This window comes from Vitis riparia, chromosome 18, assembly GCF_004353265.1.
Source record: "Vitis riparia cultivar Riparia Gloire de Montpellier isolate 1030 chromosome 18, EGFV_Vit.rip_1.0, whole genome shotgun sequence".
Classification (NCBI taxonomy): domain Eukaryota; kingdom Viridiplantae; phylum Streptophyta; class Magnoliopsida; order Vitales; family Vitaceae; genus Vitis; species Vitis riparia.
Genome location: NC_048448.1, coordinates 3,342,803 through 3,359,384, shown reverse-complemented (window position 1 = coordinate 3,359,384; position 16,582 = coordinate 3,342,803). Strand labels below are relative to the sequence as shown.

Below are 16,582 nucleotides of genomic sequence, written 5' to 3'. Positions count from 1 at the left end.
ACTTACATTACAATAAATTACAATAAAACCTAATTAAAAAGTTTATGAATTTTTTTATAAAAATGGTAATTTGTATGATTATACCATATTTCACAACATACCTATATCATAAACGAAATATTAATTTGAATTCACATAGTTTATATATATATATACAAAAATTATTAAATAATTTCAAAACACTAAATAAATGTTGTTAATATATTAATACGTTGTGTTAATACCAATAGGGTATGAATAAACATTTTTAGAATTATTACTTTTATAATGAAATATAGGTACAACATAAATGCATTATACTTACAATATAAATACACTATCATTATAATATATTACAACATAATTTAATTTATTTTTATTTAATTTTTTCACGTGCTATATTACCCAATGAATAATTGTGAGTTATTCCATTTAATAGGTGTGTGTTAGTCAATTGAATATTTATATATTATTCAATTGATGAGTGCTTGTAAAAAATAATTATTTATTATATTATGATAACAAAGTTTTTAATTGTATGTTTTATATATAAAACGATATAATAACTTTAGAATATGGTTTTTATTTATGAGATATTAATTTTTTTTTTACAAGGTTCTTTAAAAAATCTCAAGTTTTTTTTTTTAAAAAAAAAAGAGCAAATTTTTAAACAATTAATTATTCAAAATTGACAACAATTTTTTCAAACTGAAAAATGTACCATTGATTGCCTATCAACCGGTACTTATCATCATGTATAGGTCCCACAACATTTATCAACCTGTACTTATCATCATGTATGAGCCCCATATGATGACAATCTCAATTTATTTATAAATAATATAGAAAACATATTCAAGGATAAAATTGTCCTTTAAAACAGTGAGCCTTCATAGTCATTATTTTTTCTAACCCACCCTTTTGGGTAATTCTCCCTAGATTAATTGTGCACATTTTGATCTATTAAAATAAATTACTTTCTAATTTAAATAAATAAAATGACATAAATAAATAAATAAATTTGGGGTTATTTATATTTTCTAACATATCTTATTTTAATAATTTTTTTATGGTTAAATAAAATTTTTATTCATTTTTTCTTTAATTCCAAAAATAAAATAAAATAAATAAATAAATTTGATATTTTCTAACATATCTTATATTTATATTTCTTATGGTGAAATAAATCTTTTATTCTTTTTTCTTTATTTCCAAAAATGAAAGGAAACAAATTAATAAAATTGGATTAAATAATAGTTTTTAAATAATTTCTTTGTCTTATTTTTAATTACATTTTGCACTGAAAATAAAATAAAATAATATTTTATTTGTTTTAATTATTTAAAATGTCAAACCATTAGAAACATAGTTTACACACTCATATGAACATAATTTATGCATATGTATGAAATTTATATCATTGTACAAGAGTATTACACAAATTGTACAAAGAAAATACACTAATTGTACAAGAGATGTATAAGGTTGTCTTTCGTAGAGGATTTCAGTCCATTTTGAACAGTTTTTTTTTTTTTTTTTTATCCAAGGACCACACACTCTCTTATCACAAATTCTTTTATTTCATGTACTTTATAAAACTCACATATGACAATTCAAATACTTACCTCAATAATGATATTTGAGGAAAAATTTTGTTTTTACATTTTATATTATTTTTTAAATCAAATCATTGGAAACATGGTTCACACATCATATGTGGACACATAATATATGCGTGTGGATGAAATTTGTATTGTTGTACAAATGTGTTATACTATTTGTATAAGACAAATATTCTAACTATACAAAGAGTATATAAGACTATCTTTTATGAAGGATTTCAATCGATTTTAGACAACTTTTTTTTTTTTTTTTTTGTTATCTAAGGATTGCACACTCTCATGACATACATTCATCTATCACATATTCATCTCATGCACTTTATTTAATTCACATATGACAATTCAAATATTTATTCCACTAATAATGTTTAAGGAAAAATTTTGTTTTTTTGTCTTCTACTATTTTGTAAACTAAACCAATGGAAACATTATTAACTTACCTATAAACACACATTGAGTAGGAGGTAAATAGAATTTAAGCCACTATATAAGATATTTACACTAAGTGTACAAGATAAATACATTAATTGGATAAAAGTGTATAAAACTATCATTTGTGGAGGATTTTAAATGATTTTGAAAAACTTTTTTTCTTATTTCCCCAAATAGAGGATAGATGACATTCTTCACACACATTAATTAAATATATATTCATCTCATACATTTTATCTAACTTGTATATGGTCATTTGAATACTTATCTCACTTATAATGATTTTGGAACAAAATTGTACAACAATTTTTCTTCTTTTTTTAAATCAAACCAATGTAAACATCATTAACCAACCTATGGTAAGCTATTCATAAGACAATGTATGGAATTTGAGTTATTGTACAAGGGTATTATATTAGTTGTACAAGACAAATTTACTAATTGTACAAGAGTATACAAGATTACTTTTTGTTAAAGATTTTAAGTGATTTTGAAAAACTTTCCCATTATTTTCTTTTCACTAAGGATTGCACAATTTCCCCAGTCAAATTCTCTCACTCAAAAATTGTTTCGACTTATATTTGTAAATTTCATCATCAAAATTTTATAATTGCCTATTTTGTCTTAGTAGTTTTAGCAATGTTATTTCTTTCCACCATTTTTTTTTTTTGTGAAATTTTATCCAAATGAATCTATATTTAAATTATAATCATATTTATCAAAGTTTTTACTAAAATTATATTAAATTCTTTTAATATATTTATACTCATTTATTTAAAAAATGAAAAACTATTTTTTTGTAAACATGTTCTATTACCTTTCAAGTAAAAAATTAAATAAGGTTGAAAGTCCATAAAAAAAATTAAATATCACTTTCAATAATTTTTATACAAAATTTTCTATAACATATTTTATTTGAAATTTAATTTCTAAAGTTTCATTAAAAACTGTGTTGATAATTTTCTTATTGTGAGTTAAAATACTTTACATTAATTTGTCTAGATAAGAAAAATTATTAATATAATATTAGAACTTCATATTTTAGTTATTTTTTCAATAAAATTATCTTTTTAAAATTTTTTAAAATAAAAACATTAAAATTTGAAAAGATAAAAGGGTATATATAATTAGAGTGCAGTGATAATCAATTCTTTAATTTTTTAAATATGGTTAATATGGAAAATATAGAAAATAATTAAAAATAAGAGAAAAATATAAATAAAAGAGTAAAGTAAATTTAAAATAAGAAAATGAAAATTAAACTAAAAGATAAAAAATATTTGGATGAAAAATCCCAAAAATTTTATCTTTGCTTATAATAAGAGTAAAAGGATTCAATATCCTAAAAAATGAAAAGAAAAAAAAACATTATTGTTTTTTATTTGACATAAAATAGAAATATAGATGGAAAAAAAAATAAAAAACAAAAAATTATAAATGGGTATCATGTAATAAGAAATAGAAAAGGAAAAAAAAGAAGAGAAAAATACAAAAAAAAAAAAATGTGTGCCCGGGTTAAGGTAATTTTAGGGATTAGTGAAAAATAATATCCTTCAACTTAATTTTTACATTTTATTTGGATCTTGGACTTAAATGTGCATTATATAGGGATCTTGGCTCAATTTTGAAGCTCATTTCACCTCAAAACATAATTCTCCCTTTAATGTCTAGAATCATATGGTGTTTGTTTTTTTATCTGAATAGAAAATGTTAAAATATTTAGTTTTTTTTTCAATTAAAAGTAACCTATTAATATCAACCAGTATGATTAAACTGAACATATTGATAACAAATTTGTTTTAATTATATTAGTTAATATTACAAAAAAAAAAATCAAATATTTTAACTTTTTCTATTCAATTAAAAAACAAACACCACCTCTTAAGTATGCAAAGCCTATCCTATTGAAAAAAGGCAGGAGTGTCATTGGAACTTGGAGGGAGTCATTGAGTGAAAATAATTTGTTTGAAAAGAAAAAAAAAATCTCCAAGGAAATCTCCTAGATAATTTTCAAATTAATGCTTCTGATTTGTGTGATATCCACGTCAAAAATTCATAATTGGTAATTAAGATTTTGTATTTTTTTTAAAATATAAAACCATAATTACCAATACCATCTTACTAGGGTTCAAAATCATTGCAAATTACTAATTTAGAAATCATTTTGGTAAAAGATTTATTTTGTAATGTAAATTTTTTCATTAAAATAAATTATTTTTGCTTGGAGAAATAAATTCAAAAATATATTAAGCCATTTAAGAAAGATGGGCCAATTCGATCCATTAATTCAAGGAGCATGGTCCATACCATTCAAATGATCCCACCGTTCCATTAAAATGTGGATGAAGGGTGGAATGACGGTAGCAAGTGGAGGGTTGGGTTTTAATAGTGTGTGTTCGAGACTTGATTCAGGGGAACCGCTTTGGTGGGGGGAGAGCGGGTGGTAGAGTAGTCGAAGTAAGGTTAAACATAACAACAAATTCATTAAACCCGAAAAGAATTATGCATTGAACTTAATCTGAATGTTTTTACTACCAAGGTCCTATTATAATAGTAATAATCTACATAATTCTTAATGTCTTTAATATAGCATCATGAACTCCTCCACAGATACCTCAACTCGCCTAGTTTATTGAGGGATCTTTCAAGAACACTTTCCTAAGTTTAAGGGATAGGGATAAGATCTTTTTACTCTATCTGACTCAATGTTATAACAAAATAAAATTACCAACAGAGGAAGATGAAGACTGAGGTCGGGGCGCGGGTTTGCATGTCTCAATAGAGACACTCGTTGTTTGGGGTGAACCACCTTGGTTGCATGCTTGCAGCATTTTTATGCTTGGTTGAAGCACAAAATACCTGTACTACAGCTCATGCCATACCATATGAATCTCTTAAAATCTAAATGTCGCCAAGGCATTATACTTTCCATATCCATTAAACGAGATATCATAGAGGGCATTCGCCTCTCTTTTATGGAATATCACAGTTTTGTTTTGTTTCCATTCCTCCCGTTCTCTGACTTTCAACAGCACTATTCACATCCATATAGAAAATTACACATTCCATGACACACACTAAGATAATGACAAATAGGCATGAGATTAGTCCGGAAATCAGCCTCCACAGCAAGAACCACAGGCGGGTAGAGCACCTGGAAGTTAGCACAAGAAAATTTTTATTCACAAAAATGAAAACACTTCCTGCAACATAAATTTAAAAAGAGAAGAAATGAGCTTACTGTGGTCAATCCCTCGAACATTGTCTAATCCACGGGGTGGACCACGCGGACCACCACCATATGGACCCCTTCCAGGACCTCCCGGGCCACCACCATCCCATTTCTTTCCAGAACCCGAGCTTTTCCTGTAAGCATCTGATTTTTCCATCTATGGCATGGAAAACATGAAGGATATGAGAAACAATTACCTCTTTAGCTAATTCCAGTTGATAAAATTTTAAATTTACCGAGAACATTGTCGCAAAAAACACGCCAATGAAATTCACAATAGCCCAAAAAAAATCAGTGATTGTTCTTAGTCGCCATATTGATCGGTTGGACTTCACAACACCTGTAATAAATATGAGAAGTTCATTAGCGGTCATTTCAGGTAGTAAAAGGAGAATCAATCGAACTGCAAATGAGTCCATGCTGAAGTTTTCTTTCACTACCCTCAGATATAGCCAATAAATATACACATCAACAGGGACTAAAATGGAAGAAAGATTAAGGACCTATCAATCAAGCATACACCAATCAGGTGATTAATCAGATATTAACTCTTGGACTGTCCTTTTGAAGGACCCTTTTTTCTTTCCTCCTCTAAATGGGTGGTATTTGGCAATTACAATAAACGCTTTTGCCAAACTGCGTACAACTATGATAAATGCTTTTGCCAAACTGCATACAACCCTACTTGTGAACTCGCAAATTTTTTATAAGAAAAAATAAATAAATTTTCATAAACCACTAAAATTAGTCAAAGGTGCTTGTATTGTTATATTGTTGTATTGGGCATCAAATCATGTATCATCCAGTCATAAGATACAATTAAAGTAAGATACATAACCCTATCATAAGATACAAATTAAGGTAAGATATGTACCAATAATAAGTATTGTTCTACTAAAAAAATGTATCATATTTTTGTATCTTATCATATATCATAAGTTTTTAATAACTATAACAAAAATAAATAATAAATTTGATCAAGTACTCTACTCAAATCATGACCTTGTAAAAAATAAGAATCAGAACTTCGAGCTATTGGTTTTGGAATAGGTCTAACAATAAAACATAAGGCGCAAAGGTGAAAAGAATAACCAAACTTATTATGATTATAGGATGAAATGCAATAAGGTTTACGGTATACCAATAAAATGCAATAAGGTTTATGGTATAACAATAAAATGCAATAAGGTGTATGGTATACTAACAACAAACTTGTTTTCTCTAATAATTTGCCAGTTTTCTCTAATAATTTGCCAATTTTTCTGACTTTACATAGGATGTACTCTTCCGTTGTTCTCAAAAGCTGATATGGAAGCATTTTCTGAAGAATCCTTCCACCACAGCAACAACTAGAAACAAATTAAACATACAATTCAATATCAATTTAAAGAAAGGAAAAAAAATGTTTAGGAAAAAGATTTTCTCATGTTTGGTTTACCATGGAAAATACGAAGAAAAAAAAACTCAAATATAATTAAAATTAGTTAGAAACTTGTGTATTATCAAATTATTTAATCTTTATATAGAAGAAAAAAAATAAGTAAAACAAGTTTAAAGAAGTATATAAAAATAATTTATTAATTTTAAATTTATTTTTTATTTTTCTTTACTTTTTCCTTCATTCTATTTTTCTTCTCTATTTTATTTCCCTTGCATTTTCCTCTAAATTTTATGAGAGCTAAACATACCATAAAAGATTGAAGGGGTTGGAACCCCTGTTTTTCAAGAGCCTTCAATGATTGGGAAGAGGAGGCGGAAAGATTTTTGGAGCAGCTGCATGGTAAAAGTGTATTTGAGGATGTGGAGGATATGGTGTCTTGGACTGAAACAAAGAGTGGAAAATTCTCAGTCAAGTCTCTCTACTTTGCTCTTGAAGCGGGCTGTCCGTCTCTGTTTCCTTCTAGCTATATTTGGAATGTCAATGTGCAGCCCAAGATTAGTTTCTTTGCATGGGAGGCTACGTGGGGCAAAGCCTTAACCTTGGATATGGTCCAAAAAAGAGGATGGGCATTGGAAAATATATGCTTTATGTGTCTTGAGAAAGAGGAGACCATTCAAAAACAAGGGTTTATGGGATTTACTATTTACTTTATTTGGGGTGTCTTAGGTGTTGCCTTCTTCAGTTAGAGAGACTCTTTTAAGCTAACATGGTTCTTTCGTGGGCAAAAAACGCAAGAAGGTGTGGAGAGCTGCTCCTCTTCACATTTTTTGGACGGTTTGGAAGGCGAGAAATAGATTGGCATTCAAAGATGATATGTTGTCAATACAGAGACTGAAATATTCTTTTATTCTTTCTTTTCGATCTGAGGCTAAGTTGTTTATAGTTGATTGCCCTCTAACTATAGCTAATTTTATCGATTGGTTAGGCTCTAAGTAGGGTTGTTTTTTGGGCCTTCTTTTGTTCTTTTAGGCCTTATTGGAGGTGGGTGTATAGGTATTGTATTCCTTGAGTCGCCTTTTTGGCGTCTCTTTTATATATGAAATTTTCTTTACCTATCAAAAAAAAAAATACCATAAAAGATTGAAAGAATAACAGGTAAGTCAACTTCATGACACAATCCAGTCAACACCAAGAAACTCCTAAATAAAATACAATGATAAAATGCAAAGCGAAACAAAATACATTTGGTTCCCGGTTCTGACAATTGTTGAACTCTAGGAAGTTCAACAAAACACATGGGTATAATGGGGAGGCCCAACAAAACACATGGGCATAGTGGGAAGGCCCATGAGTATAACATGACAATGACCAAGCTGGAAGACAAGATTTTAGAGTGAGACTGTAATGTAGATTGCATATTTTAATAGAACCTGGTTTGGCCTCTGAATTGCCCTATTGCAAAAAGGTAACAAGCTTTTACAGTTCTGGAGCATATTTCTCCTCTCTATAAATAGGCTACATATGCCACACCAAGTTGCTTCATAATCTGACTCCAAAATTCAATCACTTATCTTGCACATTTTCAGGTATATTGCATGTCAAACTTCCCATATATCACCTTTCCATTTTCCAGTTTAGATGGAAGGCAATAGGACTCCATTTAGCTTAAGGTGAAAGACAAAAAAACAAGGCAATAGCCCAAATATAGTAAGGTGATAAAGAGTATACATGTACATCATAAGGAAAATCATATTATTTGGAGAAATTCATCTTGTCCAACTGCATATTATAATGTTAACATCCAAAAATAAAAATAAAAAGCAAAATAAGAATCTCCATCTCATTATCACTATGATTGATAATATAATGTTTCATTTTGTTGAACAACCAATTTTTCTTAAAACTTAAGTTTGTAGAATTTAGGTCCACAATGCATATCATACTCTTCAACACCCTCCCTCAGGTGTAGCATCCATTTTTTGGCTTACATCTAGGTTTTATAAATTAGGGAAATAAACATGTAGCGGTGAGGCTTGAACACTTGACCTCCCACCAAATGAGGCTCTGATATCATGTTAAAAACCAATTTTCAAGTTCTCCAATACATCTTATACTTTGTTTTAATCTAATCTTAGATTTAATTAAATTAAAATCTAAGTATATTTAATCTCAATCCATGGTCAAATGTGACAGCCTTTATGCCTTGGGCCTTATCCTAAAGTCACTGCCTATGCATTGCCTCTTTGAAGCCACCTTGCCAGGGTCTTCAAAAGGCAACTTTTCTTGACCCATGTCCCTTGATGCCCTAGGCAACCCAAGCGATCACCTTGATAACATTGTAACAGTTCCAACATAAACTATCCAATTTTCCAATAAAAATTTCAACCTCCACAAATCCTACAAATGTAGCAAGTTTATGTGTGTTCAACAAAAACTTAAATATGATTTTCCAACATTCCAAGCTTCAGTTCAGATAGTATTTCAGAAGTACTTTCTCACTTTTAAGAGCTAAAATTAGGGTTGCAACTCTGTTTGGATTGAGATGCAGGCCAACAAAAGCCAATCAAACCTCATCTAAGGTTATAACCCAAAGTCCAGATCAGTGGGCCTTTTAATTCTTTTACTATTTGCATTTAGTAACACCTTAATTACATTTTCAATTAATCAAGTATAGCTAGAGATCATGTTTTACAATATAATCATCAATACATGGGTGCTGCAAGGCTGATGTAAGTTACAAGAGCAGCTTAAACGCTTGCAATATAACAACAGCTTGGTAACAATTTAGATTAAGATTTCTTATCAACCCTATATAATTGCTAAATGAATACTATAAATTTTGCCTTATCCACCCCATTCTTTCCATTCATATTGATAGAGCAAAAGTGGAGTGCATATAAAACTAGTCTCACCAAAATGTTAAATGACATCAATAGTTTCCCCAAACTTTAAGAGTTGTTGCATACTTTTAACAGAAAACATTAATGACTTAATGTAGAAACAGTCATTCAACAAGAAACAAGCACAGAAAGTAACATATGTTACATATGAATTCAAGCCGGTTCAGGTTGGTGACATTGCCTGATGTTGGCACGTATCACAAAAAAAGGAGCTGAAATTTATAATCAGTGATTTTGCCAAAAACATCACCAGAAAATTAGGAAAAAAATTGGACGTTTGAGATCCAATTTCACCTAAAATATTAAAAAATTGTTGATATATTGCAAATCGCCTTATGACATTTTATTACATATTCGTCATTTTTTTTATTTTAAAACATTAAAAAGAAAAAGTTGCTATAAATTTGCAAGCAACTAGAATTTGATAAAAATACTAAATTTTTAATATTGTATAAAATATAAATTTTAAATAAAAATTAATTTGATAAAAATTTCAAGAATTTAAATAAACTAGTAAAAAAATTGTAAAAAAGAGACTTTTGAAAAGAACTTTCAAATAAAAAAGATTTGATATGAAACCCTGTTTAAAAAATTTTGAATAATTTAATTTTTATTCCAACTATAATAAATATTTTTAATTTTATTGATAAAGAACTAGTTTAAGAATTTTTTTAACTCTATTCACAAACTTCTAAACTTTTTTTTTTTTCCGAAATTTTCATAAGATATTTCTGATGTTTTACTGAATCAGATATTACATGAATTTCCTATATTTTCATTCCTGGCCCACACCAATTGAAATTTCACAACCCTTATTGTTTGTGAGGTCGGTGGGCAGTTTGAACTTGACCGCATTGAAACCCTATACGAAATTCTTGCAATTTTTGCCCTCAAAATCAAAGAGTACTTTCAAAATCCCAACGAATTAGTGCCTAATGAGAAATTCCAATGAGTTCTCACCAAATTTCCCCAAAATGAGGACGCACTGAACAGCCAAATCAAAACGAAAAAGGCAAGTAGATCTTATCCATTTCAAGACAAATATCAATAACCCTTTGTTTGATCGTTGAGAGATCGGAGCAAAAGAAAAGAAAATAGTATACTAGATGTTCTAATATGTTGGACTCCAAAACGAAAAATCTAAGATCCAGACTTTGTATTTCTTTAAATTTCCTACATTTCCTGGGAAATCAAACGGAGATTGAGAGAAAACCCCAAAAAGAATCAAGAGGATCATCCAGTCATCAATCTGAGAATTATCAACACCGTCCAAATAAATACAAAGATCATATTCAACTAAATAAATAAATAAATAAATAAAGAAAACCCCATCTGATGAAACAATTATGCATTCAAGTTAACGACTTTTTGGAGAGAGTACCTCGCTCGACGTAAGCCATGGAAGCTCTCCCAGGGTCTTCTACGGTCTTCTCCCAAATGGTCGATTTCCACAAGACACGGCTGTTATTAAAGAGAGAGATCGAAACGACGCGTTTTAAGACCGACCCGCTCTAGGGGGTTCTTTACGTGTTCGATTGATTATGATTGGCCAATAGAAACTTTTGTCAAAGAGGATTCCACGTGTCGGATCACGATTTGTTTGATCGTAACTCAAAAAATTGAACCTGGTGTAATATTTCACTTGGGCCGTCTGGGCCCTCACAAACCAAGCCCACCTTAATGTGGTTTCATATATCGTGCTAAAACAAAATGAAGACAAAATTAATTTTTCAAGATCCATAATGAACCACATTTTGAAGCATACATTGTTACATAAACAAAATCCACAATTTATTCTGTAAGCAATGTGAACAAAAGGAACAACTATGTGGTTGAATTTTTTGTACGGAAACATAATCAAATGTTTTTCATATGATTTTTTTTTCATTTATTTGATTGCCCCAATATATGCTTATTGCAAGCATACGTTTTGGCCAACATGATTTATCCCTTAAAATTTTGGGAAGCCATTCCACTTCCTTCTCTGTTTTATCTAAAATCATGAATTTGTATTTTATTATGGATTTGATGATACATATTTGATTTGAGGACTTCATGATACTACTTTTGTGTTCTATTGCAGTATTGGATAATACATTCATCTTAAAATGTCTATTTCCAAGATACCATTTGCCTATATACGCCCGAAAGGAATAAGACACTAAATCCATAACATTTGGTAACATCGCTCTCAGACATAAACACAAACCATCCGGAAACCTCCTTCCCAATCTTCTTAATATCTCATCAAAACACCTTACAAGGTCAGATCCAAGCAATGGACTTAATACACAAGAAGGGAAAGATGAACTTGTCGACGTAAATGGCCCAAAGCTTGAGAAGCCATTCCCTAACCCCTAGAGGAACGTTTTGTAAAGTATCATTAACACAAATACGAAAGGTTACACACGTATGACAAACGAATCTTAACACAAAAGTTTATCTTATCCCATCAATAAAAGGCATCGGGTGACAAGTACGAGAAATGAACCCTTACACAAAGCATGTTATGTCCTCATCAAATGAGAAAAGGCTCAGCACAATCGACCAACCATAGCTTAATGGAAGTGGCCTATAAAAAGGGAAGTGAAGGCCAATGGAAAGGAAAAATGACCTTTTTGTTGGGAAGATAAAGGAAGAGATCTAGAGTATTAACTTGTTAAGGAAAAATGACCCTTACACAAGAATAATAACAACTTAACAAAATTAAGAATGGTAATCAAGAACATTCAACTACAAAAGAGGACACCGAATATAACATGAAAAAACCCTCTAAATAGAGGTAAAAAACCACAAAAAAAAAAAATTATTCCGCTTCAATAAATGGTGTTACAATAATTAAGTAATCACTCGAAGTGGGAATCCATTACCCTAGGAAACATGAACAAAAAAAAAATCAAGGAGAAAATAAACCATAAGAATTTTTCAAAAGGTTAATGAAAGGAACCTGTGACTTCACCTTTGAGCCCTAGAACAGCGCCCAAAAAAACAATTCTAGTCTTATTTTCTTTTCTCAATCAAATGTCATTCTCTCACATAATACCAAAACCCAAAAACCCTAATATTATTTATATATACATATTTAGGCTTAGGGAATACCTAAATATAAAGTAGCCTAATATATGGGCTCCTGGGTTGAACAAACATAACCCAACACTTTTTAGAAGGAAGACCAAAGACCTTCCCTGTAGGAACCCAACAATGGCACTATTACATGTGAGATATATATATAAATGAAAAATAGTTTTTAGATCAAATAAAAATTAATTAATTATTATTGTGAAAAATTATGACAAAGAATAATAATAAGGGAAAAAATGGATGAACGAAAACAAAAAACACAAAAAGGATACAACGATTTACGTGCTAATTTGGTATAAAACCCTACATCTACGAATGAAAATAAAGAAAATTTTCTATTATTAGTCTCAATTATACAAAAACAAAAGACTTTTTTTTTGTCATAATCCCTTTCTATACCTTTTTTCCTAATTATATAGAAAGATTACGACTTATAAATTAAGTACATAATTATTAAATATGTCTATTCTTATAAGAAGATGACATTTCCTTTATAATAATAGAAAACCACTTATAAAAACATTTTCTATCCAAAAGTTATCAATTTCAATTGATTAAAAAATAAAATTTGAAACACCTTCTAACCCATAAAATAATAGTAATAATAATAATAATAATAATATCTCAATCATTAGGAATGATGTCTAAGAAAAAATTTGAACCACATCCAAAATAGTTTGTGAGGGGTGGGCAAAATTTAATGATTTCAATATTTTTTTAAAGTTTAAAATTTTGAAGAACTAGATTCTGATTCTCAAGACTAAGTATTAAAACTTCTTTACATTGTCATTAAACTCGAGTCAACGCCCAAGTCCAATGGCACCTGGCATTCAAACCTCAACAACTTTCGATGTGAGAGGAGTCTAATTAAAGGTTATATTTCCATGCATCATTTAAAATTCCCACTTGATGGCACACAGATTCCACCCCAATACCAATAGCTCTTCACGTGGCGGCTTAAATAATATACTAATGGATGATGGATGTTTTCAAATCTTGGAAATTGACTGGCATGTTTGTAGCAAGCTAGATTCTAGAAAACCATTCTAAAAAAATTAATTTTTGAAAAAGTTGTTGGGAAATAACTTAAAAATAAAAAATTTATTCGATGATTTAGAATGTTTTTACCTCATTTTTCTAAGTTTTTAAATATTTCAGAAAATTAACTTTAATGCATATCATTTCAAATATTAAAAATAAATTTGATGGTTAATATTTTATTTTTAATCATTTTTCATATTTATACTAATATTCTTTAAATAATCCTATCAAATAAGAGAAAATAATTTAAACATATTCTCAAAAAAAGCTTCATTTATAACAAGTTTTTTAAAAAATTATCAAACATATTTTTATACCTAAAAATAAATTTCTATTTTTAAAAAATAGTTTCCAAACATTCTAAAAAATTTAGAGCATTTTGGTAACTATTTTTAAGAACATTTTTTTTTTAAAAAAAAATATATATATATATATACATTTATGTAGACCCCTTAATGGACCAAAGATTTATTTTCCTTTTTTACCACCCTTCTTTGGACCGGGAAGAGTGGGACATGGAAGTGGGGGACAACTGCCAAAAGCAAGCTGTATGGGACATTTGGACACCTTGCCATGGTGGTGGTTGAGGATAGGGACTTGTTGATGGCTGAAGCAGTGGAGCCACTAGAAGCTTGCAAGGGAAGCTAAGAGAAGCTGATAAAAGGAAAAGAAATGAGAGCAAGTGGGTGGGTGGAGATTTTTTGAGAGTTTGAGAGAAAAATATGGTATTAGAAAGCTGGAACGGAGACGTCAGGAGAAAAAGCAACCAGTTGGGAAAAGAAGGGAAAACAATGCTTGAAGACAAACAAATAATTGCTTGAAGGAAGTCTCTTTCAGGTATGATTTCCACGACATTTTTTATCTTCTTACCTCTACATGATTCTATATTGTTTTCTGGTACATTTATGAGTGTCATCTGATTGATTAGTGTGGGTATCAAGAGCTATTTATTGATTTTGTTAAATATGATTATGCTCATACATGCTCTGTTTTTGGGTTTCACGTTGGTTCCCACTATTCCCCTATAAACGACTGATACATGGATTATTTTCTTTGAAATGGATATTTGATTAGTCTTGAACATGCTCAATGTTCGTTTCACCTGCTTAGATCCATTTAATATAACATGAAATGGAATCTAGATTAATTGATTGTTCGTTTAGAGCATGCTCTGTTTCTTGAGGCCCTCATTGCTTTTGAAAAACTCCTGTCATTATTTTCAAAACTATATGGAAGTTCAAATAGATTTTGGAAACCTTTTGGATTTTTCTTGTACTCCAAGACTCCTGGAACGCCACCCAGCTTCGGTCTTTAGCTCCAACCAATCCAAATTACTTCCCCGTTGCCACTAGCATTGACCCGTGTGAAAGAAGTTACAGAAAAATGGGTTCATTCTGTTCAAGACTCGGAGTGGGGCTTGGAAGGCGCTGGAGCAACCGCAGAAATAGATTGGGAACCGAATGACAGTGTGCTAGCTTGCTTCAGTTGGCTCTCCGACGGTGAGGTGAGCTGCCATGTCTGTATCGACAGCACAGTCGGTGTTGGAGTATACATAGAGGAAGATATATGTGAGCAATGCGGAAGCAAGACTCAAGAATGGCGACACAAATGGCCGACCATGAGGATTCAATTCATTCCCCCGTTGAATAGATGACAGAGAAGATCTCTAAGAAGATCCACGATCACTACTCGTGGTCTTTCTGATTCCGACAACGAGAAATCATCTCCCATAACTTTCAAAGCCAAGGTTTATCGGATCTTCGGCAGGGAAAAACCTATTCACAAGGTTCTCGGCTGTGGAAAACCTATTGATGTTGTTTTGTGGGGAAAAAAAAAAAAAGATTTCTACAGGAGTGCTTGGTGGTGAAACTACAATATGGATTCTATTCGAGTTGCTTGAATACCACCTGCTAACTCTAGTATGCCATTCCTCGATACTCGCACTGGTAATATTATTCTTGTGGTCCAATGCAACCACCTTCATCAACAAGGCACCACCACACATTCCAGAAGTCCACATTCCAGATGATCTAGTTCTGCAGTTTGCCTCGGCTTTAAGGATTGAAATCAACCGGGGTTTTGCTCTCTTGTGCAATATTGCATCTGGCAAAGATCTGAAGAAGTTTCTCTCGGTGATTGCTGGCTTATGGGTGGGGTTGCAGAAGGTTATCAAGGCTATGGTGTTTCAGGGGGTAACCCAACTACATATGATGGTCGAATGGATTCCAATAAATACGTGCAACCTTAGTGTTAGCCCAAGGGTTCTCCCAATCGGGTTTTGATGATAACAAACCATGATTAAGTGACTATTTGGTTTGAATGGTAAAAAATCTCAGGTATAAATTCAGAAATTCATCAGAAGACCAAATGGATACAAGATCAAGACTATTGGAAGACTTTTGTTCATAAGAAACAAATGTAAAATAAATGCATGAGTACAATTAGTTTTTTTTTTCATACATTTTCATGCATATTTGAAAACTTGGTTTATTCGTTAAAATTTTGATTTTATTAAAACCCGAGTTTTATCAAATATACCTTAGGCAAAACGTTTCAAAATTGACATATTAATTTACCTAAAGACATTGCCTAAGTGTTAGAAAAGAAATGAGTTGAAAAATATAGGTTTTCGGGGCCAAAAGGCTAAACTGATCGAGGCTTTGGCCAACCGGCTCAACCGGTTGCTCTTGTTCAATCGAGGTCTGATCAAAAGTGCCAAAAACATTTTCTCTCATCCAGTAACTTCCTCTTCCCGGTTGGGTTCTATCCTTCCCGGTCGACTTCTAGTCGAGGCAACGATAACCTGCCAAAACATTAAATGTTCTAACGGCTAGTGAACCAGTCGACCCCCAGCTCGACCGGTCGAGACTGCCTTTTGCTTTTCTTAGCTCTCAAGCTTAGAAACCTATAAATT

At 30.7% G+C, this 16,582-nt stretch overlaps 1 protein-coding gene and 1 pseudogene across 2 annotated transcripts; one reads left to right on the top strand and one right to left on the bottom strand.

Annotated features, from left to right (window-relative positions):
* Positions 1 to 4,927: 4,927 nt before the first annotated feature.
* On the bottom strand, positions 4,928 to 11,031 carry LOC117907874 (selenoprotein K). Of its 2 annotated transcripts, none has more exons than XM_034821545.1 (4): positions 10,928 to 11,031; positions 5,502 to 5,605; positions 5,275 to 5,422; positions 4,928 to 5,187 (listed from the first exon to the last, which is right to left on the bottom strand). In XM_034821545.1, exons 1-4 carry the CDS (start codon positions 10,944 to 10,946, stop codon positions 5,150 to 5,152), a joined length of 309 nt encoding a protein of 102 aa, XP_034677436.1. In that variant the 5' UTR covers positions 10,947 to 11,031; the 3' UTR covers positions 4,928 to 5,149. The 2 variants fall into 2 exon arrangements, with proteins under 2 accessions (XP_034677436.1, XP_034677435.1); XM_034821544.1 differs by lacking the exon at positions 10,928 to 11,031 and adding an exon at positions 6,538 to 6,598.
* Positions 11,032 to 15,136: 4,105 nt separating this feature from the next.
* On the top strand, positions 15,137 to 16,040 carry LOC117907757 (annotated as a pseudogene).
* Positions 16,041 to 16,582: the final 542 nt, after the last annotated feature.